The sequence below is a fragment of the Micromys minutus genome (genome assembly GCF_963924665.1).
Source record: "Micromys minutus genome assembly, chromosome: 1".
NCBI lineage: Eukaryota > Metazoa > Chordata > Mammalia > Rodentia > Muridae > Micromys > Micromys minutus.
In genome coordinates this window covers 175,027,871-175,054,311 of record NC_137969.1, presented here as the reverse complement: position 1 = coordinate 175,054,311, position 26,441 = coordinate 175,027,871, and the positions used below count along the sequence as shown (strand labels likewise).

Genomic DNA, 26,441 nt, shown 5'->3' with positions numbered 1-26,441 from the left:
GGCATGAGCGGGAGGAACTAAGAATTATGACCATACCTGGTTTTAAATCACAGCTTGGTGACAGGCATTCCAACAATGATCCATGAGCAGTGGCACAGGTCTGCATGGCATGGCCTGTGGTTAATCTGTGTGAGTCGGTGACCTGGGTAGGGTCAGGGTGCTCTGCCGAGTTGCTGCTGGAGGCGTGGGACTGGCTCTGCTCTGGAGAAAACTAAGACACGGCTGACCTTCCATGGTAACCTCACGATGCTTTCTTTGCAACAAAAGCCAACAACCAGAAGCAGATCAACCCTAGCCTGTCCTGACAGTCCTGCCTAGAGGGACACCGAAGCTGGTTGTGTAGATGGATCTGATGGGGAGGCAGTGTGGTCAAGGTGCTCACTCAGATTGTTTCACCATGCCTGGCACGCCCACAGTCTTCACCCAAGAGCCAGAGTGCATCCTGGCCATGTGTGTGCCTGTCACAGGCAGTTGTCATGTGTGTCTCCTTCAGTGGAGGCAAACACCCAAGTGAACAGAACGGGGACTGTGATTTCATTTCACAGGCGAGGAGACGCCTCCTACGCAACTCTGAGCTTATCTGAGAGGCAGGCTCCCGACCAGCAAATTGCCACCCACCTACATACTCTGCACTTCCTCAGGAACTGAGTGAGAAGGCTCTTTAAGAAACAGATTTGGGATCTGCTCTTCTTTAATGATGATGTCCATTCCTCTTGGGGAAGCTCATCAACTTCCATCTACTGAGGAAGGGCTTAGGAGCTTTCTGGACATCAACTATTTCAAACATCACTGGGAGAACGAGACATCCAAATATTACCTGAAGGGGATGACTTGCTCTTTCCCACCTATAGTACCACCAGCAATCACAAATAATGAATCACTATTCCTCCACTTTCCTATCCAGGTTATGTCCCTCTGCTCCTGCACCTTACATGCCAGGCACATCTGCAACATCCTTTAGTTGTCTGTCTGAGAAACGAGTGTGCTTTTAAGGTGATTTTTATCAACCCGACCCGGATCAAACTCTCAAGCTTCCCAGTTGCTCCTGTGACCCATCTTAGGTCCACACTGGTACCATGCCCTGCCAGTGTATGTATCCCAGCTCCCAGATACCTCCCGCCTTGTTGCCTGTGTGCATGAAGGATGGCCCAGTACTGGTCAAGTGAGCCCGGCGGACCTTTCAACCCTCACTGCTGTTCCTCTCCTCCGCCCTTAACTATTTTCCATTGATTTATTTATTCTTGTTACATCCTGATCACAATCTCCTCTCCCCCCTCTCCTCTCAGTCCCATCCTCATACCCCCTCTCTCTCTTCTCGAAGAAGGGGAGGGCTCCCATGGGGAATTCCCCATGCTAGAATTCTGTCAAGCCACCCCTGTAGTGCCTCTTCACTAACAACTGGCACACAGGATGGTCTGGGTCACGTCGCTCGCTGGCCATGTGCCTTTGCACTCCATGTATCCTCATGCACAGAGGGAAGGGTCCCAGTCCACCAGGAAGGTGATTCATGTGTAGACGAGAGCTCTGTTGGCACAAACTAGCTGCTTGCCTCCCAGCCTCAGTAGCCTCGGCAACAGTCCATCAGGACCCTCTGAGTCCTGCCTGTACTGGCTGGTTGTGTGTCAGCTTGACACAAGCTGGAGTTATCACAAAGAAAGAAGCCTCAGTTGAGGAAATGACTCCATGAGATAGAGCTGTAAGGCATTTTCTCAACCAGTGATCAAAGGGGAGGGCCCAGCTCATTGTGGGTGGTGCCATCCCTGGGCTGGTAGACCTGGGTTCTGTAAGAAAGCAGGCTGAGCAAGCCAGAGGAAGCCAGCCAGTAAGTGACATCCCTCCATGGCCTCTGCATCAGCTCCTGCTTCCTGACCTGCCTGAGTTCCAGTCCTGACTTCCTTTGGTGATGAACAGCAATGTGGAAGTGTTAGCTGAATAAACCCTTTCCTCCTCAACTTGCTTCTTGGTCATGTTTGTGCAGGAATAGAAACCCTGACTAAGACAACATTGCTCTTAATCTAGCAGAGCCCAGGGTCCCTCAGTTTGGCAAGGCCACGAAGGGCGTCTGTGAGCAAGGTGTGCACAGCACCTTCTGTATAACCCCTCATGGCAGTTTCTATCCAAAACCCTTAAGTGCAACACCATCATAGTTGACAGATGAACCTCTTATGCAGAGAAAGGCACCCAAACCCATTACGAGTCATGGGACCCATATTGCTGCCCTGAGAAGTGGTATGCCCACCCCTCTCCCAGCAAAGGCCTGAGAGGCCAACCTAAAATCCCCACACACCAAATCTTGTTCACATTCATTTATGCTGACTCCACTTTCCTCTCTTGCACTCTGGCCCAGAAGACTGACTCTTCTAGGTTCTTCCTGACCACTCCCTCTTCTGTGATGGTGACTGCCCTGACCTGCAGAAGCTCTGGCTTCAGAGATGACAGATATGGTACATGGCTTGTCTTCTTCTCCCTTTTCCAGCATGGGACATCCGATGTTCTGGGAGGGTTTTCCAGACAAGGAGACACTCGTTTTGGGAAAGGTGGCTGAGGGCAGAATTCAGAGGCACTCCTGCAGATGTGTCTGTGATGGTGAGGAGACTAGGAAAATGCCCAGGGCCCCCATGGGTATTATAGCTATTATCTTGGTTCCTCCAGGGATGTCAGTGCAGGGGTGGGGAGTGGTGATGGGAACCTCAGATGGAGATGAAGGAGGTCAGCATACCATGAAGAGGCCTCAGGGGCTCTTGGTACCTACTGAGTTTCAGACCCTCATCCAACAGTATCCTCTGCTCCAGATGAGGACCATATAGTTGAACATTCTTAAAATGTCAATTATGGGCTGGAGAGATGGCTCAGTGGTTAAGAGCACTGACTGCTCTTCCAGAGGTCCTGAGTTCAATTCCCAGCAACCACATGATGGCTCACAACCATCTGTAATGTGATCTGATGCCCTCTTCTGCTGTGTCTGAAGACAGCTACAGTGTACTTATATATAATAAATAAATAAATCTTTAAAAAAATTCTTACAATTTAAAAAAATAAAAAATAAATAAATAAAATGTCAATTATCCAGGAAGGCATTTTATACCTGAAGAAACTAGATGAAGAAAGATGGCCAAGGTCAGGCCTTCATGGATCTAACAGAATACCCAACTGAATACCCAACTGCCACACCTCACCCTTGCCCTGCTCTTGTTTGCCCCCTGCTTCTCCCAGCCTTAGTCCAGCCTGTCCTGGGATTCAGAGTATAAAGCAGTTTTCTCTTTCAGTTGCTTTATGTACACAGGGGTGAGGGCAGGACTACGGGAGATCTGGTAGGGCCCTGGTGCTGTGGGCAGCAGAAGGCCCCGGAGCACTCATAGAAGCAGGTAGAAAGAAGGGTTTCCAACTTCCTTATGTGACTGTGGCAGTACCAACAGGGGCCATGGGAAGCTTCAGGCTGAGGATGTAGACTCTTCTTCTCTGACCTATCAGAGGATATGGGGTCTTTTTGGTTGTTCTGCCACTGGCCCCAGACGTAAGTGTGGCTTGAGAGGAATAGTAACTAGGAAACTTAGTCCTCAGGGAAGTGGTCACAGGATCCAGAAGGAGGCTCTAGGAATTCCAATGTTCTGGGAAATGGCCCATAAGGTCCAAAGGAATTCCTCATAAGAGATACTGCTCAGCAAGCAACAAGGTGAGGAAAACAGAGGTTATTCGAAATTACATAGCTGATAAGGAACTTACACCCAAAACAAGGAACCCTCAAAATCAATACTAATTAAACACACAATTAATTACCAACCAACTGAATTTACGGGCTTTGCCAAGGAGGACGTCAGATGGCTAATGAGTTCATGAGCTGTGTAGCAGGGGCAAGGTCTGCCGCGTATGAGGTTGAAGCATAGACTGTGGGTAAGGAACAGGCTCTACAGGGAGAGGAAGCCATGAAGCCTGGAAAGTACTAGACAGTGTACAAAGTTATATGCACAACTACCATGGACACTGAGATTCACAATTTGTTTGTTTCTTTGAGACAGGGCCTCACCATGTCTCCCAGGCTGGCCTCGAACTCACAGCAATCCTCCTTCAGGGTGGGTGCTCGGACTACAGATAAGTATATCACACCTGGACCTGAAACCCATTTCTCCTTGGAGCAGCACCAGTGAACCTGGAAGGGTCAGGGTCACTAGGTAGTCCTTCAGCTCAGGGGTTGACTGTCACATGCTTCCAGATGTGACATGGATTTGGTGACAGGGCCACAGCTGATCAGCCCCTGCGCAGAAATGAAAGTGTCTGTTCCCAGAGACTAGTGCATGCATTAGGGACAGCTCTACTGTTGACTACCAATCACAAGCTACGGAGAGCCTTTGATGGGAATGTTGCAATTGCTATGGGTCCCCACAGCAGAGTGTGGCCTGCAGGAAGAAGCAAGATGCCCTGGTACAGCTACCCAAGTATGATACTCTATGAAAGTGTCCACAGAAAACCATTCCATAGAGAGGAGGATCCAGATAGCCATGCCAAGAGCTGTGTGAACCCAAGACGGCAGGGAAGAGTCTGTGGTTTGACAAACCATTTTACACTGTAAAGATCCATAGCATGTACTGTGAAAGTGACATCATCCAGCAGGGCAGTGAGCATGTCTATGCACAATGTCTGTTCCTGCCTGTGCACAGGTACCCAGATCCAGGTTCAGTACGTGACCCTTAGGCACGCAATGTAGGCCATTCAGAGGAAGCAAGTACTCCAATTCCCAGGTATACAGATATGTCAGGTTAGGGCTTCAGACTGATGCAGAAGTTTGATGGACAGGCTGTGGGACTGGCTGGAACATCCCCTCTCTTCCATTTCCTCTCCTGACAGGTAGGAAAGGTAGGGTATCTGAGTAAGGAAACAGGGCCTGCAGGAACAAATGGACACCCCACCTACTGCCCTAGTTCCAAGGGGGCTTCTCAGGTGTGATCATGTGGCAGATATACAGGAAAAAGCTCCAGGACCCACACAAGAGGATAGGTCAGCAGTTTCCAGGGCTCCCTGAGGAACTGTTGGGGGTATGTGCTGCTGGCTGCCCAAGATGACTCTACGTGACAGAGACCAGCAAAAGGCTAGCTGGCCAGTTTGGTCCTACAAACAGAAGCAAGGATGTCCCAAAGAGAGTGAGTCCAACTTTACTAAATGTGCTGGGCAATTTTCTGTCAACTTGACACAAGCTAGAGTCATCTGAGAGGAGGGAACATCAATTAGAAATGTCTCCAGAAGATCATGCTGTGGGTAAGCCTATAATGCATTTTCTTAATTAGTGATTGATGATACGAAGGGCCCAGCCCATGGATATCACCCCTGGTCTGGTGGTCCTGGGTTCTATTAGGAAGAAGACCAAACAAGCCAGTAAGCAGCACTCTTCCAAGGCCTCTGCATCAGCTCCTGCCTCCAAGTTCCTGTCCTGACTTCCTTCAATGACAGAGGACAATGTGGAAATGCAAGCCAAGAAAAAACCCTTTCCTCCCCATTTGCTTTTCCATGGTGTTCCATCACAGCAGTAGTAACTGTAACTAAGATGCAATAGTGACCACTAACATCCCAGGCTCCCAGGGGTGGGCACTCATCCACCTGGGGCCAATAGTCCCCAGGAGCCTTGCCTGAGGGGTGGCACTGTGGGGAGGGCACACCTGTTCACAGGGGAGGGATGGCACTGTGGAGAGGGCACACCTGTCCACAGGGGAGGGGTGGCACTGTGGGGAGGGCACACCTGTCCACAGGGGAGGGGTGGCAATGTGGGGAGGGCACACCTGTCCACAGGGGAGGGATGGCACTGTGGGGAGGGCACACCTGTCCACAGGGGAGGGATGGCACTGTGGGGAGGGCACACCTGTCCACAGGGGAGGGATGGCACTGTGGGGAGGGCACACCTGTCCACAGGGGAGGGATGGCACTGTGGGGAGGGCACACCTGTCCACAGGGGAGGGATGGCACTATGGGGAGGGCACACCTGTCCACAGGGAGGGATGGCACTGTGGGGAGGGCACACCTGTCCACAGGGAGGGATGGCACTGTGGGGAGGGCACACCTGTCCACAGGGGAGGGATGGCACTGTGGACAGGTGTGCCCATGGCACTCATTTTTTCCGGGTGTGATAGAAAACACAAAGAGCCAATGATTTCCTCAGTGGGGCAGGGGCCTGAAAGGAGGCTGTATATAACCCACTGACTTTATTTGCTTGTAATCTCAGGACAACAGGAAGGTGGAAATACACTGGGGAAAAGTTAAACTCCCAACACCCTTAAAACAGAAACCCGACCAGAGACTGGGCATCCATCAATTCACACAGACACAGCTGTGTCCAGTATGGCTCCCTCCCATGCTGAGCAGTGTGTGGACTGCATCAGATGAGCTGCTGGCAGAAGCTCCATGTTCCTTAGAGCTCCAGGAGAAGCAATGCTGGTTCTCCCAAGGAGGGATCTGTGAAGGGAATTACCTCGTAGCTGCAGATTTCTGAGATTTTGCCAAGTACCAAGCAGGAGTGCCATGGGCTGCTAGAGCAGTATGTGGTACTTCAGTGCCCTGGGGACTCTGTTGATTACTAGTCTCCCATCGTAACTCAGGGAAGCAAACAGCCATGGGTCAGCTGAGGCCCAATCCACAGCATACACGCTGTCCTCATGTTCCTCATAGGTGGCAATAACGTTGTCCTGAAGTGGTTCCTTATTCCTACAGCCCAAGAGATAGAGAACTGAGTGAGCCACAGAAGATATAAGAGTTCACAGAGGAAAACATGGCAGGAACCATATGCAGCCTGTGTGGGGCCAGCATGCTGAAGCTCTAGAGCCCTCAGGACAGCTGAGGGCAGGGGACAACCTGTAGGTTATAGGCGTCATGGCAGTGCCTTGTCCCCATCTTTGGGACTGACTATGGGTTTCTGGGGTAATCATCTGTCTGGTATATTATGAGGACCCTGTCTAGGGACCAGGCCACTATGACTAGTAGAGAATAACAGCAAAGCTGCTAGCTAGCATGTGAGCCCAAAGGACACTGAAAGCAGTCAGGCCAGCTCTTGGCTGCACAAAGTAGCCAGAATATGGCTACAAAAGGCTCTGCCTAGGATCTCAGCTGAGGCTGCCCAAGGAACTAAGAGGAATGTTTTGTTCAGGTATATAGCCTACCTGGATGTGGTACTGGGTGGGGTAGCACCCTTTCTCTACATCCTTGGTAGTCCTCATAGAAAATCCAGGGCTGTACACATTGCCAAGGAGCAGGCCTCCTGGCCTGCATCAAGAGGTCTGAAACTCCAGGGCTTCCTGTCTGGAAAATGCAGCCCCAGTCTGTTCCACATACACAGGCAACTTCTCAGAAGGCTCAGCTGCTCAGCACTTTCTCCCCTCCCCATTTTACAGAATGACTTCCCAGCACTGAATGCAGTGGGGGCCCTGAGTGCCTGAACAAATGCTTCCTTTCCCCATTAGATTGCTGGAAATCTTAATGTCCTTCACCCACCCTTGAATTTCACCTGCGATCTAAGGTACCAAGAGCCCCTTTCCCAGCAGGTAAACCAGCCAGTGGTCAAAAAATACTTTGTGACAAATACCGGGAAGCATCTCCACAGGAAATCCCATTTTCCTGAATTCAGTGGCATCAACATGGCAGGATGTCACTAGGACAGTCTGCCAGCCACAACCCCCTCCTCTGCTTCTTCAATGCTTCCCACATGGGGGGCAGCACTCACATTAATCACTCTGCAGACGAAGGGAGCAAGTCAGTTCCTCCCCTGGCAGAGGGGAGGTGAGAGACGGCCTCCTTGGCAGAAGCCCCATCTACATGGCACCCGGGAAGAGCAGCTGGAGGCTCTGCACCTGTGCTCAGCAGTGCACCAGCGGGAAAGTGACAGTGGAGGAACAAACCCTGCAGCAGAGCCACACAGAGGTGTCTCCTCACAAAACAACTAGCCAGATGCAAGGAAACAAGAGTGTGTGGACACAGACCAGTACAGAGGCCTGCACTATGCTCTGGGCTCTCTAGCTGTCCAACTTGTTGGGTTTCACTCCAGAGCCTCCTTTTTCTGCAATCTGGGCATGAATTTCTGGAGTGTGCCTTGGGGAAAACAAGGTAAAACCACTGTAGAGGACAAAAGCATCTTCCCCCAGTGTGGGCCCCACCAAGCAAGCTATGGGCCCTGCCACCTTCTCTCACAACAAAATGAGAGCACCCATGCTGACTTGCACTGGGAGCCCAGGCAGGAACCCTACAATCATAGCAAAGGGTAACTTCAGAGTCCTATGTGTCTAAGAAACAGGAGCGCAGGCAAGGAGGGGATCTAGTCATCTCCCAGTCATGGGCACAAGTACCCGTGCGAACAGGTACATGACAAAGGGCTTTAGAAAACACTGGACCACAGCGGTGTGGCTGGGATGTGCATACCAGGACACTTTGAGCACTGCCTCAAGTCTGAGAGGCTGGACTGACTCACTGAACAGGACTGAGACCCCTATTAACAAGCTGAAGGCGATAAGGACATGGTCAGCATTAATGAACTATCCACTGAGAATCCTGACACTGTGATAGGGTCACAGGGAGCCTCAGTCACATTGTTGCCAGTGTTTAATCTGGAGACAACAGTAACCTTTCAGATGTGGCATGTGGCATTCAGTAAGACAACAGAGAATATAGATACAGGCTCAAACCACGTAGAAGGATACCTATAACGGCACTGTTTCTTATTTCACGGCTAATAACTGTGACTGCAGAGAGGAGGGGACATCATCCTTATCACACACAGAAATCTGTCCCAAATGTCACCCGTGATCATAGAGCATTCTTCATCAGAGTCACTCGAAACTGTATCCCTTACTTCTCAGCATGGTGCTCCTCTGGGTCACTGACATCATCGTCGTCTACTAGGTGGCCAAAGGGCTCTGAAGAGATAGACACCATGTTGGACAGGATGACTCTGCTGTCGCTGCTGCCAGTGAGGACCAGCTGGTCATGAGAGTGGTTGTAGCGAACGCTCCACACCCTGCAACAGTCATGAGCAGATGCACAGTTTTGAGTGTTCCTGACCTTATTGGAAAGGGTTGCATTAGGAGCAATGTAACCAATCAGCACTGACATGTGGGACTTTTGGGAAGGAGCTAAAAATCTACTAAGTGTAGATCCAAAATATACTTTTAGGACCTAGCAAACAAGACCAGAAGACTGAGTGTTGGCTTGTACCTGCAGAGGGAGAAGGCTTGTCACTTAGCATTCCACCTTCTGTGAAGCCACACACAGATTAACCACAACCTGGAATATCTAACAAAGTCGCACACATCTTTTCAGCCAGGCACTGCCACAGGATCCCGGACAAGGCCTGGGCATCCTCTAAGTATCAGGTCTGATACTGGGGCCATTCCTCCTCTCAGTGGCCAGGGACTCTGCTGAATCTGACCTCCCGATCCTTCCAAGACTGCAGAAGGCTCTAGTGCCTACCTATTTGGAAACTGCAGTAGAACTTACATGCAGAGCTGTGCTCAGCACAATGGACAGAGCTAAACTTTCTGCTTGGGCTGCAGCAAATTACAGCCATTCATCCAATTCATCTGAACTGCACAGGGAGGACCCTAAGGCTCTGCAGACACAGCATCACTTCTGGTAAGAAATTCACAAACCCAGACATAGAACTAGAAAGGAAAAGCCCTGGAGGGGCCTCCTCACCTAGGGAGAAATCATTGGAAAAGTGAATCTCTTAGCCAGAATTTCCTACACATACACACATCATGCATGCATGCATGCAGGCATATTCACATCTCCTATATATACACAAATACAGACACACAGACACATTATACATGTGTACACAATCACACATTTCCTATACATACACACATTCAAACACATGCACACACACATTTCCTACACACATACACAACCACACATTTCTAAAACATGCATATATGCACAAACACACATTTCCTATACATACATACAAATATTACACATGTATAGACATTCACAGACTTTCTACATACATACACACTCACACATTTCCTATACACATTACACATGCACACATTTCCTACACACAAGCACATGTGCACATGCACATATAGGCTTTGTTGGAATAAAAACATGGTTTCATGCCATATTTACTAGTCTGCATCACACCCCTTTCTCTCTCTCAGCATATGGTACACATCCAGACAATATTTGGAGAGGATGAATGGTCTTGGGCGTCCTTCCATATCCACACATACAGATACGCCTCATTCCTTCTGGCAGCTGCATAATCTCCCCTGCACGGATGTCACCAAATTTCCCTAACCAATCCCCCACTGATGGACATTTGGGTCGCTTCCAGGTTCCACGCGTGGCAAACAATGCTGTGTGAACATCTGCGCACATTCACGTTTCCACGCTTGAACCAGCGCAGTTGAAAGAGGAACCGAATCTGGTGTTTTTCTTCTTTTCCTACACTTATAAATCACAAACATTCACATTTGGAATTAGTGTTTCTTTAGGAAGAATAAAACTGGGCTGATTGAATGATTCACAGCAGCACAAACTAAGCTGGTTTGTGCTTTTCCAAATGGTAAAGTAATTAGCAAAATAAATTACATAATCCCCTCTTCCCTAAAGCAGCATGCAAATGGGTTTCTGTACCAGTGGGAGTGCTCCTCTAGGGTCTTCACAGGCTCAGTGACATTCCGTGTGTCCCAGAACTTCACCTTGCAGTCATCTCCACAGCTGGCGAGGTAATACTGCTTGTTGGGGTTGAAGTCTAGGTCACGCACCAGCTGCCCATGAGCGTTCTCTATGCAGTATATCTGGCTGGAGAGAGGACAGCACATGTAAAGAATGAATTGACTATAGAAACCACCTCACGTTTCCTGGCTCCACTTAGTCCCCCAGCTAAAGGAAGAGCTGGCCCATGCCCCTGCTAGCAGCCAAGCAGAGGGAATCCTAGCCTGGGTGCCTGGGCTCATCCACGTTTCTCCCCCTGAAGAAACTACTAATGGTAGAAACAGTGCTGGCATGCCAGGATTATATGTGCGGGTCCCCAGGCCAACTGGACAAGTGGACAATGGCTTGTAGATATCAAATATGATTTGGTGGGTCAGTGAGATGGCACAGTGGGTAAAGGTATCTGCCACTATGCTTGATCATCTGAGTTTGATGCCAGGGACAGACTGTGAAAGGAGAGTCAAATCCTTTAAATTGTCCTCTGCTTTCCACATGTTCACCAGCCCTCACTCCCATCCCCTCTAAATAAATGGATGCAATAGCTTGTAAAAGTATTTTTATAATGTATTTGGTCTCTTGAGAGTGGGAGAGGCCAGGGGGATAGTGACAGCCACGCAGAAGCTGGACCCTAGTGGCTCTCCAGCACAGAACGAGAAAGACGAGAGAAGACTGGACGGCATGTGTGATAGGTGGGAAATGTTGCTATTAGGAGAGATTGTAGAAAGAAAAAACAGGAGACAGGAGAAATAGAAAACCCAGGAGAAAAAAAATGGGTTTGCTTATTCCATGTCTGTTCCCATCCCTACTAGTTCTCAAAGCAGGAAGTATGGGAAGAGGGTTTCTGAAATTAGCCAAATGGTGGTTTAGAGTGCAGATGCTCAGTACACACACACACCTGAACATACGTGCACACTGTTTGCACACATATGTACTACTTACTCACATGCACACACACTTGTATATATTCACGTTCACTGTCTCTGTTTCTCTCTTCTCCTTTTTCTTTTCCTCTTCTCCCTACCCTAAACCCACCCCTGCTTCTCTGGCTGCCTCTCACAGGGTCTGAAATCCAAAAATTCTGGTCAGTAGGGTCTTCTTGATGCTACATATCCAAAACAGAGTCACGTTCAAGTACAGGTGGGCAGCAGCCCCAGCTAATGCTGGAGAGGGTATTCCAGCTGTGCTATCCCTGTCCTCAGGGAGCCTCAAGCCTCCAGGGCCAGCACTGGCTCCCTCACATGCTACGTAGCTCCAGTGGCATTTGGGGAACAACCTGGAAGTCTTAATTACCTTCCACACAGCAGAATCATATGTGTCCTGCAACAAATATTAACTCAACTCCTTTCCTTCTCCAGTCTGATGGCATTTAATCAATTAATCTGTGCATGAGTGAGATATGGGCTCATGTGTATTCATGTTCACGAGTGCAGGTGCACATGTGTGGAGGTCACAGGATAACCTTTAAGAACCTGTCCTGTCTTTCCACTTCAAGTTCTGAAACAGGGCCCTTTTGCTACTGTGTAACCTGTCATCTGCCCTTGAGTCTCTGGACATCCCCTAGCCTCTGCCTTCCACCCGTCACTCAATACCAGCAAGGTGTTCTGGAATGACAGATGCTTGTGTCTGGCTTTTATGTGGATGGGACCTGGGGATATGAGCTTGGGTTGTCAGGATCACGGGCAAGTGCCTTTGCCTATGGAAGTGTCTTCCCAGTCTGGCATTTGACATCTTCAGCTAGCTCCTCCTATACATTGCACTTTTTCAATGTCCTAGTATCTCTAGCTCCCCAAAAATCAGATGCCCCAAATTGTAAGAACTCTAGGGTGACACAAGGAAAGCTGTAAAATAAAAACTGCGAACCACTCTGGGGTCAAGGGCAGTCACAGGTACACTGTGATCCAACTGAAGCTTGCTTCCATTTCTGGCAGCACAACTTTAACACGTGCCAGAAGAAACAGTGCAGGCAGCCTGGCTAGACAAGAACAAACGGCGGTTGCCAAGGGAGTCACCATCACCGAGAGGAGCAAAGACTCTCCATTGTGCTGACAGTTCTTTGGTCGTCACAGAGACACCCTGGGCACAACAAGGTCACTGTGGGGAGCTGCCAGCCAATGCTGTGTGCATCTTGTATTTTGGTGTGTGAGCCAGTCTTTGAGCTTCTCATCTTTACATTCTTCAAAAGGCAGCAAGGAGAGAGGCCCAGAGGACAAGGAGAAGTGGGCTGTGTGGGATATCCATCACGGTTTGAGTCTACGGCCTCCAGCTTGATCAGGAAACCAAATCACTCCTTTGTGCAGATATGCACAGGGGAGGAGTGCCGACCGGTTATTTATCAGCCCTGGATTTTCACAGGGGCCTCAGAACTAAAATTAAAGGTGTTCCCCCACCGTGGAAGAAACTCACGTTATTACATGACATCCGTCTCTTCAGCTCAGTGATAAATGATGGTGTGCTAAGGGGATAAACTGCATCTTAAAGAAGCCTGTGCAGGCTCCTGTTGCCATGGCAACAGACATCCCACCATCACTCCTCTGCCTATCAAAATCACAACTGGAACAGAAAAATCGCTCTTGTTTGTTCCATTAGAGCTGCTGGTTGTTGCGTATAATTACTTAAATGACAAAATATGATTGCCCAATAGGTATGGCTCTTGAAAGCACGGAAATGGCCAGACAACTCCACAAGGGAGGCTTAGGCTGGGGATTGAAAGTGCCAGCCTACAGCGCTAATCACAGAGATGAAGCATCTGTGTCGCCATGGGGCTTGTGAGGCACCACAAAGCCCTAGACTTGGTTTCCTCCTACACTGCCTCTGACACAGGAAAAACTAAGGGACATCACAAAGCCAACAACGTGACAGCTCCCTGCAATGGACCTACCAGCTTAATTTGGGGTAAAAATAATTCCCACAGAAATAAGATGAAGACAGCAAGCCATGTGTCCCCAGTGCCTCTGGCTTTCAATCAACTCCTTCAAAGGAAGAGGAGGAGAAGGGAGAAAAGCAGGAATCCACCGTGTGGGTACATCACTGACCTCATGCTCCGTGTATCCCATCCTCGAAGGGTGGTATCACTTGCTGTGGCCACCTGGGTACAGTTGTGGTGTGGGCTCCACCGCCCCGCGGTAAACTTCAGCTGTCCCCTTCCTTCCAGTGCTGCTGAGCTGGCCAGCTGGGTATGATGGGTATTGTTCAAAGGAGAGAAGAAAGATCTGAACTCTTTATAAGATTCTTAGGATTTTATGGAAATAATTAGAATAATTTGGAGGTTCAGTCATTGTTTTCCCCCATTAAAAGGCAAGACCATTTGAACCTTATTGGACAAATAAAATAAAACAAAACCATGCACAGCAAAAAATAGAAGGCACATTAATAGCTCCTATTGTGGAGGGCTTGCTTCAAGTGTGTGATTTGAGACAATCAGCTCAAACTTGAGGAGAACAATATGGAATAACTCAAACATCTGGCTTTCCCAAAGAAAGAGAAAAACCAAGTCTCCATAGCCAGCTCCTTCCAAAATGGCACATGTTCTTTAATCAAATGTTGTTCCCAATATAATAATACAATCTCTTTCCCCTTTATCACGAGGAACACAGGATCCTCACAGGGGTTCACTCAATCTCCACAGGCTGGTGAGCCCACAAAGCTGTCTTTTGGGGTACTGAGAAAAGGCAGGCCTTGGCTCTAAGCCTGAGAGAGAAGCCCACTCCACTTTCCCCCTGCCTGAGATCTTTTGGCAAAGGCCCACAGGTCTTTCCATGTACCATTTGGAGCTCTATTCATCTACGTATCTTAAGCACTATCTCTTCTGCTTCTCCAACACCTCACACCCACTACTGATGAATTCATGTAAACCTTCAAACTGTGCTCCTCAGAGTTCCCTGAGAGGCTGTGTGGCCTAAGCATCTGGAGACAGTCAGGTTAGAGGGGTCTTCTGGGGTTGCTAATGAGGCACAATGTCCCATGGCAGGACCAGGTGTCCATGTGCCCTCCAACCATTAGAAAAACACAGGTCTGAATCACAGTACTAGAAAGCAAAGTCACGAGAGCACAGTATGGAAGAGACATCAGGGCTTCTGGGGAGGGAATGAGAAGCCATCCTCATCGGAAGCTTGGGCTCTCACCAGTGGAGGCCAATCAACACAGAAGTATATTGAGGCTGGAGTTTTAAGATCTCTACATGTTTTGAAAAAGCTGACGGGACACTGGAGACCCTACAACAATCCTGGCTGGGCACAAGAAGACAGGCGCACAAAGGTGGGGGCATCATGACAACTACAGCTCTCAGCTCTTGCGACCAGATAGTCTGAAAGCCATCACCCAGCACAGCATGTGTGACAAAAGGTCACAGGCAGGTGACAAAAAACATCCTGGCAGAAAAGAGTTCATGGAAATGGCCACAGGTGCCCAAACAGTGTCTCAAAAGTGGCTATGAAGATGCAGCTCCTATTCATCTCCCCCAGGCACGTAGAGAAAAGCACCCATCTTCTCTTCAGACAGACTAAGAGCCAGGAAAGGCACAAGCAGTACTTTGTCAGAACGTAGCCCAGGATGCAAACCTCTGTTTGCCGTCTGCTGCAGTGAGTGGCTTCTGCCCAAAAGGACTTCACTCCATTCTCTGAATAGTGCTAATTCTCTATCCCAGAAACACACTCTGTCTCTCTCTGTCTATCTACTTCTGATTCAGCAGCATGCTGTTTAGATAAGAAGCCCACATCTGAAGATCCACAGGCCTTACTGTCACAGACCTGATCTTTCATACCCCACCCTCACCCCCCAGAGAGCTGAGGGCCACTTCTGCTCTTGCATAGAAGGCATTTACTGTTTCCTGGGGACACTGAGAGAGTTATGCAGGTACCAGAAAAATACCCAAACAAGAGGACAACATGAGGGAAGAGAAGAGACTCCCTAGGTCTTTGGACCTTGTGCCCTGGAATCCAGAAGAGGGCATTTGAATCACCTGGGAATGGAGTTACAGATGGTTGCAAACCATCATTTTGGTGCTGAAACTCATACCTGGGTCCTCTGTAAGCTACTGTTCAAAGCCACTGAGCCAGCTCTCCAGCTCTGGCTCACGTCTTTAAAAGGTTACAGGTTCAAGAAGGGGCAGAGCAGGCTCACTGGTAAAGCTGTATGGGAGGATGCCTGGCACCATGCCAGGAGGAATGATCCTCCTCCGACCTCACAATGTCCAGCCCACTCCATGAAGGCCCTGTGGCAAAGCCTAGCCAGGAGGGTTAAGCACAGCTTTCCCCTGCTGAGCTTCACACCTGTGGACAGGTCTACATTTCTGAAACAATAAGCTGGTAGTTAATAAGTCACCGATTAACCAACAATTAATCACACAGTCAAACAGAAAGTGCTTACTGCTGTGCAAGCGGTGTCTGCTCAGTTACCTGGAAGTAAAGGCAGCAGAGTCAGGCAAGGTGCATAGAGCTAGCTACTAGTTCATTTCCTTGGTTATATCACCAAAAGTCACAAGACACAGATGAGGAAGCCTTGGCTGTCTCAAGCATTCAAACTATACGGCAATGAAGAAACATGGCAAATGTGTGGCTGGGGCTCAGTTAGCAATGATGGTGTTCATTTCCAAGACTTCCCAGCTGCAGGAGAGACTGTAGTTTTCTGAGAGGCAGCCACAAAAAGGAGTGAGGCACTCAAGGCAGAGGCAAGAACAGGAACAGGACATCCTCAAGACAGCCAGGAAACTGAGCTATGGGAAGATGAACTGCCTCTGTTGGGGCTAGAGACAAAATGCCTGTGGCTGGGCCATAAACATTCAAAAGTGGTCTCAGCGACTCACTCTCCTGGGCAATTGATCCGTAACTAGCCCCACCTCAGGGACCAATCTCACTGTGAGAAACCGGCTCAGCCATCAGGAGCTGTGTTCTCCAAAAGCCATGTTGCTGAGTTTGGAAGCAGGTAAGCCTCCTGTCAGTCACTAGCCCACAGATCCAGAGATAGTTCATGTGGCGGGTCCATTGGATCACACCCAGGTCTCAAGTGGTACATAAAGCCCACACATATCAGTGTGGGCTGTGTGAGACAGGCAATGTTCTGGCCAAGTGTAAGACACAGCAGAGGTCCTAAGCTGATATAGCAGGAAGTTCAGAGGTCAAGGTGAGATTGAATAAAAAAGAACCTCAAGTTTAGAGACTCCATAGGTCCTCTTACATCACAGATGGGAAGACTAGATCTCAGGCGGTGTGAGGAGCTCACTTATAGCCAAGCAGTCAGTTGAGGAGAAACCAGGACCTGACCCCTGACCAGACTCCCGAGGCAAGGAAGAGAGAAGATAAGCCTTAGAAACAACCCACTCCAGCATACACTGCAAGGATGGCTGTCAGCCTGTTTCCTTGCAGCATGGAGATAGCTCAGCAAGATCCCACAGGGATGACAAACATGTCATGTTCTCAGCACTCGAAAGTATGCAGGGCTTCCTGGTCCAAATGGATGATTAAAGGCATCTAGCAAACACTTTCAGATGAAATGTCTCTAACACCAGAACACAAACAAAAGGAAACACCATCCAATGAACAAAATATGGTGACCTGTATCTTTCTTGAGCCTCACATGGGTATATTTCAGAAAAGCCCTGGAGTTGAAGTAGTGAAGAGCTAGGAAGCAGCCAGGAGCAAGCACTACATTCAAGGTGGCCCTGCAAAGGGCATCAAGCACCTCTGTCCCGCTTCCTTTAAGGAGAAGCAAGGCTGGGGTGCTCACGATGTAGGTACCAACGAGCAACCTGAGAAGGCTGTGTGAAGGGCAAGGCAAGCGCAGCTTCAGTGACAACTCTGACTATTCTACCCTAAGCCCCTTCCAGCCTTGAGCCAGCTGCTTGAAGCCAGTGACTAGTTAGAAATGACATAGGAATGTGCTTGACACCTGCACAGAGGAATCAGCTCTTTGCGGGTGCTGCAGGGATATTGGTGTGATGGCTGGAACTGTTGCAGCTGTCTTGTCCGCATCATGACAAATCAGTGATAGGTGGATATGGCAGAGCAGAAGGATGGGAGGAGACCTTCATGCGGTTGAGAAACTGAATCAATCAAGATTGGATCTGCTTTGTCTTCTTTATTCTTGCATCACTGTCCAACTCTCCTTTTTCTTAAGCCAATTTTGCACTTGGAGACAAATGTAGCCTGTTATCTCGTAACACCATCTGAAAGTACTGAGTACAGTAGCTGCCACCCACTCACCCTACTCCATCATCTCAGGCTAGAAACTCCACTCCAAGCGTGGCCCAGCTCTGCTAGCTTCTGAGGATTAGCCTAGGCAGGTCACTATGTCTTAGGAGGAGTGGCACTGTAACTCCTTACAGTCCCAGTATAGACAGTCCTTACAGGACTGAGTGTACAGGACCAAATAAAACATCGCAACTGTCTGGTACATGGTGGCTGCACTAAAGTTTTTTCTTCATTTTGTCATGATGCAATATAGTGTGTGGGTCATTTCAGGAGCTCAGGGATGCCCTGGGAATCAGGTCAGGGCAAAGGTACAGTCCATGTACAGCTAGTGGGACTGATATTCATGTGGAAGCCTGGGTTTAAGGAGGGCAGACTAACCTGCAGAAAGAAACCACAAGACTGAGGTAGCCAGGCTTACAGTGAGAATCCGAAGTTAAAACAGCAAAATGACCTTGAAATTATGTACTTTGGCTAAAAACCAAGCATACTGAAGACCATGGACAAACTGACATAGCTGCTAATGAGACTAAAGTTACTAGAAAGACCTCCCTTTTCAATGAAACAGAAGGAAGTCTACTTGAGGGCACCTCAGAAACTGGGCAGATCCCCTGGGCTCACAGGGATGAGAGAAAAAACTACAGAAAGACTTTCCCCTGAGACAAAGCACCCAGGGTTCCTTCTTTTAGAGGAAGCCCCCCCCCCCCCAAAATGTTCTTGTAGGATTTCTTTTGCTGTGTTCAGCCACCCAGGCATTCAGAGGCTGTTACCAGTCCAAGAAGACCTGGCTGCCACTCAAGCTGGCAGAAGACTTCGGCATCATCCACATGATGCTAATTTTACAGGGATGCAGAAAATGAGAGCTGCAGGGTCATGGAAGCTTCCACCAAGATTTGAGAGGAAAGACTGGGAGGTCAGGCAGTGTATGAAAGCGCAGTGTTCCCAACAGCAAGGCCCCTGAGAGAGTAGGGTGGACCTGTCAGGGTGAGATCTCAACATGTTGGGGTAAAAAGAACACAGAACATCTACAAGGGAAAGCCGTGGGCACTGAACAGAGCCAGCCCAGGAGAGAAGCCCTGTGCTCTGCAATTGGCCAGGCTATAGGCACACGGCCACCAAAGTCCTCTGGCCTTCACATCATACGGCTGTGTGCTGGTTGCCAGAGTTAAAACTAGGGATTTTAACATTTATCCTGCTGAGTTCCAGTTTTGCTTTGGCCCAGTCTTTCATTACTGTCTTCCTTTTCCTTCCTTTTGAAATGGAGATGTTTACTTGGTGCCATTATGTACTGGAGTGAGCAGTTGGCTTTTTGAGTTATATATGGCACACAACTAAGAGTGGCCTTGAGTCAACATAGGCTTTTGAACGATGTTTGAAATGTTAAAACTACACACTGTTAGAGATGGGCTTAAGTCACTTTGCATTATAGGATAGCCATAACCTTTGGGGTCAGAAGAAGAATGTTACACTTCAAATATGAAATGCTCTCTCAGTCTCATGGTTTGAATGGTTGGCTCCCAACTGGTGGTACCATATTTTGGGAGGGATTGTAAATCTTAGGAGGCAGGGCCTAGCTGAAGAAACTAGGCTATTGGGATGTGCCTCTTAAGGAGGTACCTTGTCTGAGTTCTGTCTTTGTTCTGCTGTGCTTCCTGGCCACCATGAAGAATGTTCTGCTCTGTTCTCTGCTCCCAACAGGGTGTGAACTGCTCTGCTCTACCACCATAATAATGGTGAGCTGAAACTGAGCAAAATATGTCTTTCTTCCTTGTACATCATTTGTAACAGGAACCGTGACACAGCAACAGAAAAGCTAATGCAGCCAAAGACCTGGAGACAAGGTAACAGATGGGATCCTGCCATATTTGTGTGGGAAACACAGCTTGTGACACAGAAGCCAGTGTGTCATCTATGTACATATCAAGGGTGCATTTCCCTGGGATGGTGTGCTCTGAATTGTACTCCACTGGCTAGTTTAAGGGTCTGGAGGGGCCTCCTAGGAAAGGGAGTCTTCCTGCTTAGAAAATGCGCATAGGTATGGGTGACGGCATCAGGTAGTAAATTATGTGTCACAGCCATGTACTCAGGATATACCAGACATGGTTTGCAGGCCTCTGCTTGCACTTCACCTTGTTTTAAAGAGCACCTTGGTCCTGGAAGGCCACAAATGCAAGTTCACATGTATTTGCCAGGATGGGCCAGGATACAAAATTTGTTTCTATGACACCATTAGACCCAGTGACCTCTGAGGAGAACATCTTAGCTACAGTCAATTTCTTGGCCAGGAACAAAGACTTTGGTGAGGAACAACTAAGCTGCACTATGTCCACGGTGTGACTTCACTTTATTTTGTTTTTTGAGATAGGAACTCTCTAGGTAGCCTAAGATGACCTTGAACTTGAGCTCCTCCTTCTTGGGTCTTCAAGAGCTGAGCTTGGACACACCTAAGTTTTTCATGCTTGAATATTGATCATTACTTGTTGACTTTGAGAATATCATTTATTCAGGACATAAATACAACCTGCTTTCTGGTGTCTCAGTTTCTTCGTTCTCTATCTCTTGCCTCTCTGTTCTAGGATCTTTGGTGACCATTATCAATAATCTAGTTTGGATATCAAGTACTATAACATACCATACATGCATACATGTATGTCCCCATGCATCAGTGTGCCCATTCGTCGACCAGTGCGCCTATCTATCTAGCCTCCCACTCAGAGGCCTACCATTCACCCACTCACTCACTCACCTCTCTGTCAGGTAGTCGCCAAGTGCTAGCCATACCAGTTAGAGAGTCTATCCTTATGCAACTCTGCTACTACATTCCATGCTCTCTAACTCAAAATGCAGATGAAGATGCTTGGACAGTCGAGCAAGGCAACCTGCGAAGGCTCATCCTGTTACACACCAGCATTAAACAGGCCTTCATTCTAAAGCCTGCAATACCAACCTGGTGACAGGCATTCCCTTGCTTGTACCCCTTTACCTCAGCCCTGACCCATGCCAAGGCATTGTCTGTAGCCATAGGTTCTCCAGTGGGTCACCTGTAAGATGACCCTGGATGTGGAGAGAGGGTCATTCAAAATTGAGACTGCACCACAACTCCACTGTTAGCAGCTCCTTTTCGTAAACATATTTAGTCCTAAAGATGTGGATCTACTTGTTGCCAGGAAGGTGCCCCTACAGTTGGTGATACCAGACTCAGCTGTTAAGACATATGACTCCAGTGTTGGGGATTTGAAATGTTTACAAAATCTAAGGACACAGGTAAGAATACTGTCTACTCAGTCACTTAGTAAATTACAAAACTCTGCACCTTAAACATAGTTTGCTTTAAACGAAGATAGCTTTACATATAAAGCTCAAGTTCAGCTCTGAATTTACTCTGTAGCATCAAGCAGACCATGAATACTTGAGGCTCCTGCCTCGGGCTCCCAGTACTTGTGATAGTTTGGATATGCTTGGCACAGGGAGTGGCACTATTAGGAGGTGTGGCCTTGTTGGAAGTGTGTCATTTGTGTGGGCTTTAAGATCCTCATCCTAGCTGCCTGGAAGCCAGTCTCCTCCTGTTTGCCTTTGGAATTACACACAAAACTCTCAGCTCCTCTTAAGCCATGATTCCACCTTGATGATAACAGACTGGACCTCTGAACCTGTAAGCCAGCCCCAATTAAATATCATCCTTATAAGAGTTGCCTTGGTCATGGTTTCTCTTCACAGCAGTAAAACCCTAACCAAGACAGTACTCAAATTACAGATGTGCCACTACACCCAGCACAGCTGTCCTAAGTGCAAGTGCACTGGTCTGCGCATCAAGTCTAGGTGCTGACGATGATACTTTCATGATCCACCAAGGCTCACAACACATTAGAGTGCAAGACTCATAAGAAAACCAGTTTTCGGGGCTGGAGAGAGCACTGACTGCTCTTCCAGAGGTCCTGCGTTCAATTACCAGCAACCACATGGTGGCTCACAACCATCTATAACAGGATCTGATTCCCTCTTCTGGTGTGTCTGAAGACAGTGACAGCGTACTCATATAAATAAATAAATCTAAAAAAAAAAGAAAGAAAAAAAAAGAAAACCAGTTTTCCATTTATTTTTTTACATGTCCACCAAAAGCTTTACAAGTTTCATTAATGATCTTGTTTTCAACATGTTGTTCCAAATTGTTCTTTTCCACAAATCAAACATACCCTCCCTGGGCACAATGTCACTGACCACTGTAGCCACTCAAACTGAAGTCATGAGCCAGTTACTGAGATTCCCCCTTCCTAAAGGATAGAGACAGGGCCTGGGAAGGTGAGGATCTTGGGAATCCCCATTGCTGGAATAAGCAGGCCAATCCTGTATTTGTCACTCATATCAAGTCCCCTGCAGAAGGCTCCTTTGGCCTCTTTAAGCCTTTTGCTTTCATCTGCAAGTCAGAGGGCCAATGAACTCATAGCCAGGAGACCCATATCTCAGTTTAAATGTATTCAAACATGGGTGAGAACTGACTGCTCACTGCAAAGCTGCCAACTGCCTCTCCAAGGCTACCAGGAACCACTGCTGACATCAGCTGGCCTACGCCTGGCACGTAGCTCTTACAGTTAGCCTTAGCCCTAGGTCACAGGCAATGCATGAACAATGCCTGTCGTCTTCACTGTGCTGCCAGCCACTACTGCTCGTCCTGCCTGCTTGCTTTCTTCCTCCCATTCTCCCTGGGACTGGCTAAGGAAAGACTCATGCAGGGCATTCATCCCCATGGGTGTGGATGTTAGGGCTTTTCTTGGATTAGAGACAACAAAATTCCCATATCATCCAAGTCTCCATACATAAGGCAGGAAGGGAAGATACCAAAGGAAGACCTACTAATAGAAGGTACCGTAGACCGTCTTTCCTCTACTCTGTTCTGCAAAGCAAACTGTAGCTGCTGCAAGACATAAGGCAATGCCAGGAGGAAGAAAGCAAGAGGCTGCCCAGGAGGAACTTGGGTTATTCACAGGATTTTTTAAAGCCTTACTTGTCTCAGATGTATAGCCAGAGAAGTCACAGCAGTAAAAACTAGTAGAAAAGACCCAGAAATGCCTTATGAAAGTCTGTATACCCCTATAAAATGTGTGTATAAGTAAGCCAGGAAACTTCCAGATAGCCACCACTCTAAACACCTCAGTAGAAAAGCTCTAAATAGAAACACGAACTCTCATAGTCACCTGGCTGGTATGAGACCCCATTATCCCACTGCGCAGAGTCTAAGATGTGGGACCTTAGATAAATATAGCCTGAAGTGGCTCACAGACCTCAATGTATCACAGAGAAACATAGGCACCTAGGAAGACCAGTATGTAAGCCTTTAGGATGCAAGGTTGCTCGGGTTCTCAGGCTTACACACCAAGAGGAAGAGTATTGGGTACAAGTGGGTATAAAAAGACATGGGAACCTTACATGCATTGGCAAAGTGAGAGAAGCTGAGATGAACACGTCAAGTCTCAATTCTGTGGCATTCTGGGAAAAACAAAGCTGAGCAAATCGTGACAAGGCAAGAAGATAGGGGGTTACCAGAGGCACAAGACAAGAACAGAGAAAAGCTAACACTGGGCCTTGAGGGCTGCAGTGAGCTCCCCTGCAGGAGCCCCATCACTGTGCATCTGTCTGGACACAGGGTCCAACCCAAGGGCAAGCCTTGCGTACTGTGGAATTTGGGGGTGCGATGCAACAAGAGTGGCTAACACCAGGAAGTGCTGTCTGGGTTGCTGCTGAGAGAGCTGGGCTACTGCCTCTCTTGGGTCTCTGCTGCTCTAGAGATCAAATTCAGGGCTTGCTAGCACGTGTTCTACCAGAGTTAGAACTCTGCCCTTTTAACTTTTAATTTTGAAACGGGGTCTCACTAAGTTGTCCTTTCTGACCTTATACACACTCTATAATCAAGAAAGTCTTGAAATTGCAATTCTCCTGTGTAAGCATCCTGATTAGCTAGATTATAGGCCTGTACCTCGTAAAGTCTTTTTTTTTTTTTTTTTTTAAATCTCTTATGGTAGAAGGTAGAGGGTGGTGGGATAACAGAGTGTTAGGAAGAGATATGACAAAAATATCTTTTTCAAAATGTAATAAATGCTAATATGTATACTAATTGAAATTTAGTTGGGTAGGTGAGGAGGTGGGGCTGAGGATCTGGAATTGGGGGAGGGGATAAATAATTAAAATATATAAAATTCTCAGTGAATAAATAAAAAGAGTAAAAAAGAAATCAAGAATATCAAACATGTTGATACTAAAAAGATGAAAAGATAGGTAGGTTACCCGGCAGGAGAAAACACTTCCAAACTACATCCAGTTCTGGAGAAAGGAAACCTAAAAGTCAAAGAAATGCTTCCTGTGTGCACTGATCATCAACTTCAGGCAGTATTGTGTCTCTGAAGCACGCTCTGCTCCTTCCATGTGGAAGAGCCATCACCCCGAGGAAGCCCTGTGTGGACACTAGCGGAGGTGCCACCAGACTCTGTTTTCCACAGGACAGAAGCACTGATGTCCACGGAGCCGAGCGAGCAGATGGGAGCAGGGAGGTAGCCCATCCCTTCATCGGGGTCCACACACCCCACAGACCCTCACACTCCAGGCCTCCCCAGGGCTCAGCTAATGATTATAAATGGCAAAGGATCTCCAATTTAATTGCAGAAGGTAATGATGCAGTGAGCATAAGATTAAATTTACCACAGAAGGCAATATCCTCAAACAATAGAAGAAGAGAAGCCAGTATGAGGAGGCTGCAATCGATGGGAAGGTTCTGTATTAAATACCACGGCACTGGGTCACAAAGGGGTATTGACAGAACTGCTGACAGCAGATAAAAAAGGGGGAGAGAAAACTAAATTGGTCTCTGCAGAAAATAAGTTACAGATTAATCACCCCGACATGAAATGCCTTAGCGATGACTTGGGGTGTGAAGATGTGTTTACTATCTGACCACAGCGCAGGACAGCAAAGGTCAAATGGAGCCTTCTCAACTCCAGTGTGGCCATTCGGGCCTCTGCTGAGCACATCCCCTGCTAGTGCTTGGGGAGGCCGTGCTAGGTCTTCCCCAGGGTCACAGCAAAGCCTGCCAGGAGAGGAGTGTCCTTTCTTTTTCTGGAAAGCATGGCAGCTAACACACAGCTGAAGAAGGAATTAGAGGGCTGGCGACCACAGTCCAACCCCACACCATCTCCTGAGGGTAGGGGCTGTGGGTGTGTTCTCAGTGTTGGACCTGCCCACAAGTTAGCCCAGGCTCTCTCCCATGTCTGACCTTTTACCATAAACACTCCTGTGGATTTGGGTTTATCACATAGAATGTGAGTTGTCTTTTTAAAATGGTTTGTTTCCCTTAAACACCATCAGTGCTCTAGGAAAACAGGCCAAGTCAAACTTTAGACAGCATGGCCAGAGTTTTTAAGTGTTAAATCGTCACTTACTACTCTAAGAAGTCTATCCTCTGCCTCATATCAGCATATGCACCATCACCCATGTTCTGTCTTTAACGAGGGGCACGGTTAATGCTGCACCAAGAGAGCAGAGAGCTCAGTCAGTGCCACGGGAACAAATAACCATAAGCCATGGCCACCTGAGGAACCTGGGGGCTCTGATGCTGAGGAGGTGACCATGTGGTCCCTGGGGACATGACATTTGTTTCATTGCAGGGTTCCAGATTTTTTTTTCTTTCTCTAATGGATACTTTGACAACACATACAATGAAATTATGAATGCCTGTGAACACACATTTTAAAAAGAGAAAGATTTAAGGAACCAAACACCAAACACACACACAATACTTAACTCTACAAAATACTCAAAATGAATGTCTGAAAATAAACTGACTCCCAAGAAAGTGATAAAATTTATTTTTAAAATCCATGTAAATACATTGGAAAGATAGTCAGCACCGTGGAATTACGTCTGCATGAATGTCCCCCCTCAGAGTGTGACTTTCTTTGAAGAGAACACTCTGGAACCTGAAGCCATCCTCAGTGAGCCTCAGTATCACTCACAGTGCTTTCAACTTATACCCACAAGGCCCAGCACTCAGTTCTCGGCTTCATGCCCCAGTCTCAGCACCATTCTGAATTCAGCCAAAAGGTGCAACTCCAAAGACCACCCAGTGAGAGCGTCTTCCTTCTTACTCACCACAGCCTGGCTTGAGCTGGGCTGGAGGTCCCACAGAAGGATGTGGCTGTCGGCCAGGGAAATGACTTTCTTCCCATCCCCCATCGGCTCCCACACGACACTAAAGAAAAACAAATGCCAAATATTAATGTGAGCAATGGGGACCACCACGGCTATAGCCTGCATCTTTTACACACTACTCACACTTCTGAAGCTCTTTCCTGGCCCAGAGCCTTTAGTGTTTATTAACACTGGTTATCTAGTGACATCTGTCTGAGACACTTCCATTGTTCAGTGTCTACAAAGTTATGTGTCAAAGCTGTGACCTATCTTGATGGGACCTAAGTCTCTATAAGAGGAGAGAGCAGAATTTGTAGTCCCTGTTTCTGACCACCATGTGAGGACAGCAAGAAGGCAACCATATAAGTCACAAACAAAACAGACAACAAATCTCAC

General features: G+C 47.9%; 1 protein-coding gene across 1 annotated transcript in view; it reads right to left on the bottom strand.

Moving 5' to 3' along the window:
- Nucleotides 1-6,202: 6,202 nt before the first annotated feature.
- Nucleotides 6,203-26,441, bottom strand: part of EIPR1 (EARP complex and GARP complex interacting protein 1) — a 112,660-nt gene continuing 92,421 nt past the window's right edge. The window contains exons 5-9 of the mRNA XM_080923400.1: nucleotides 26,007-26,106; nucleotides 13,722-13,858; nucleotides 10,609-10,776; nucleotides 8,822-8,986; nucleotides 6,203-6,687 (exon numbers count right to left, since the gene is read on the bottom strand). Of these exons, the coding sequence (XP_080779526.1) occupies nucleotides 6,513-6,687; nucleotides 8,822-8,986; nucleotides 10,609-10,776; nucleotides 13,722-13,858; nucleotides 26,007-26,106 (745 nt within the window). The 3' untranslated portion in view covers nucleotides 6,203-6,512. The remainder of the gene's footprint in view (nucleotides 6,688-8,821; nucleotides 8,987-10,608; nucleotides 10,777-13,721; nucleotides 13,859-26,006; nucleotides 26,107-26,441) is intronic.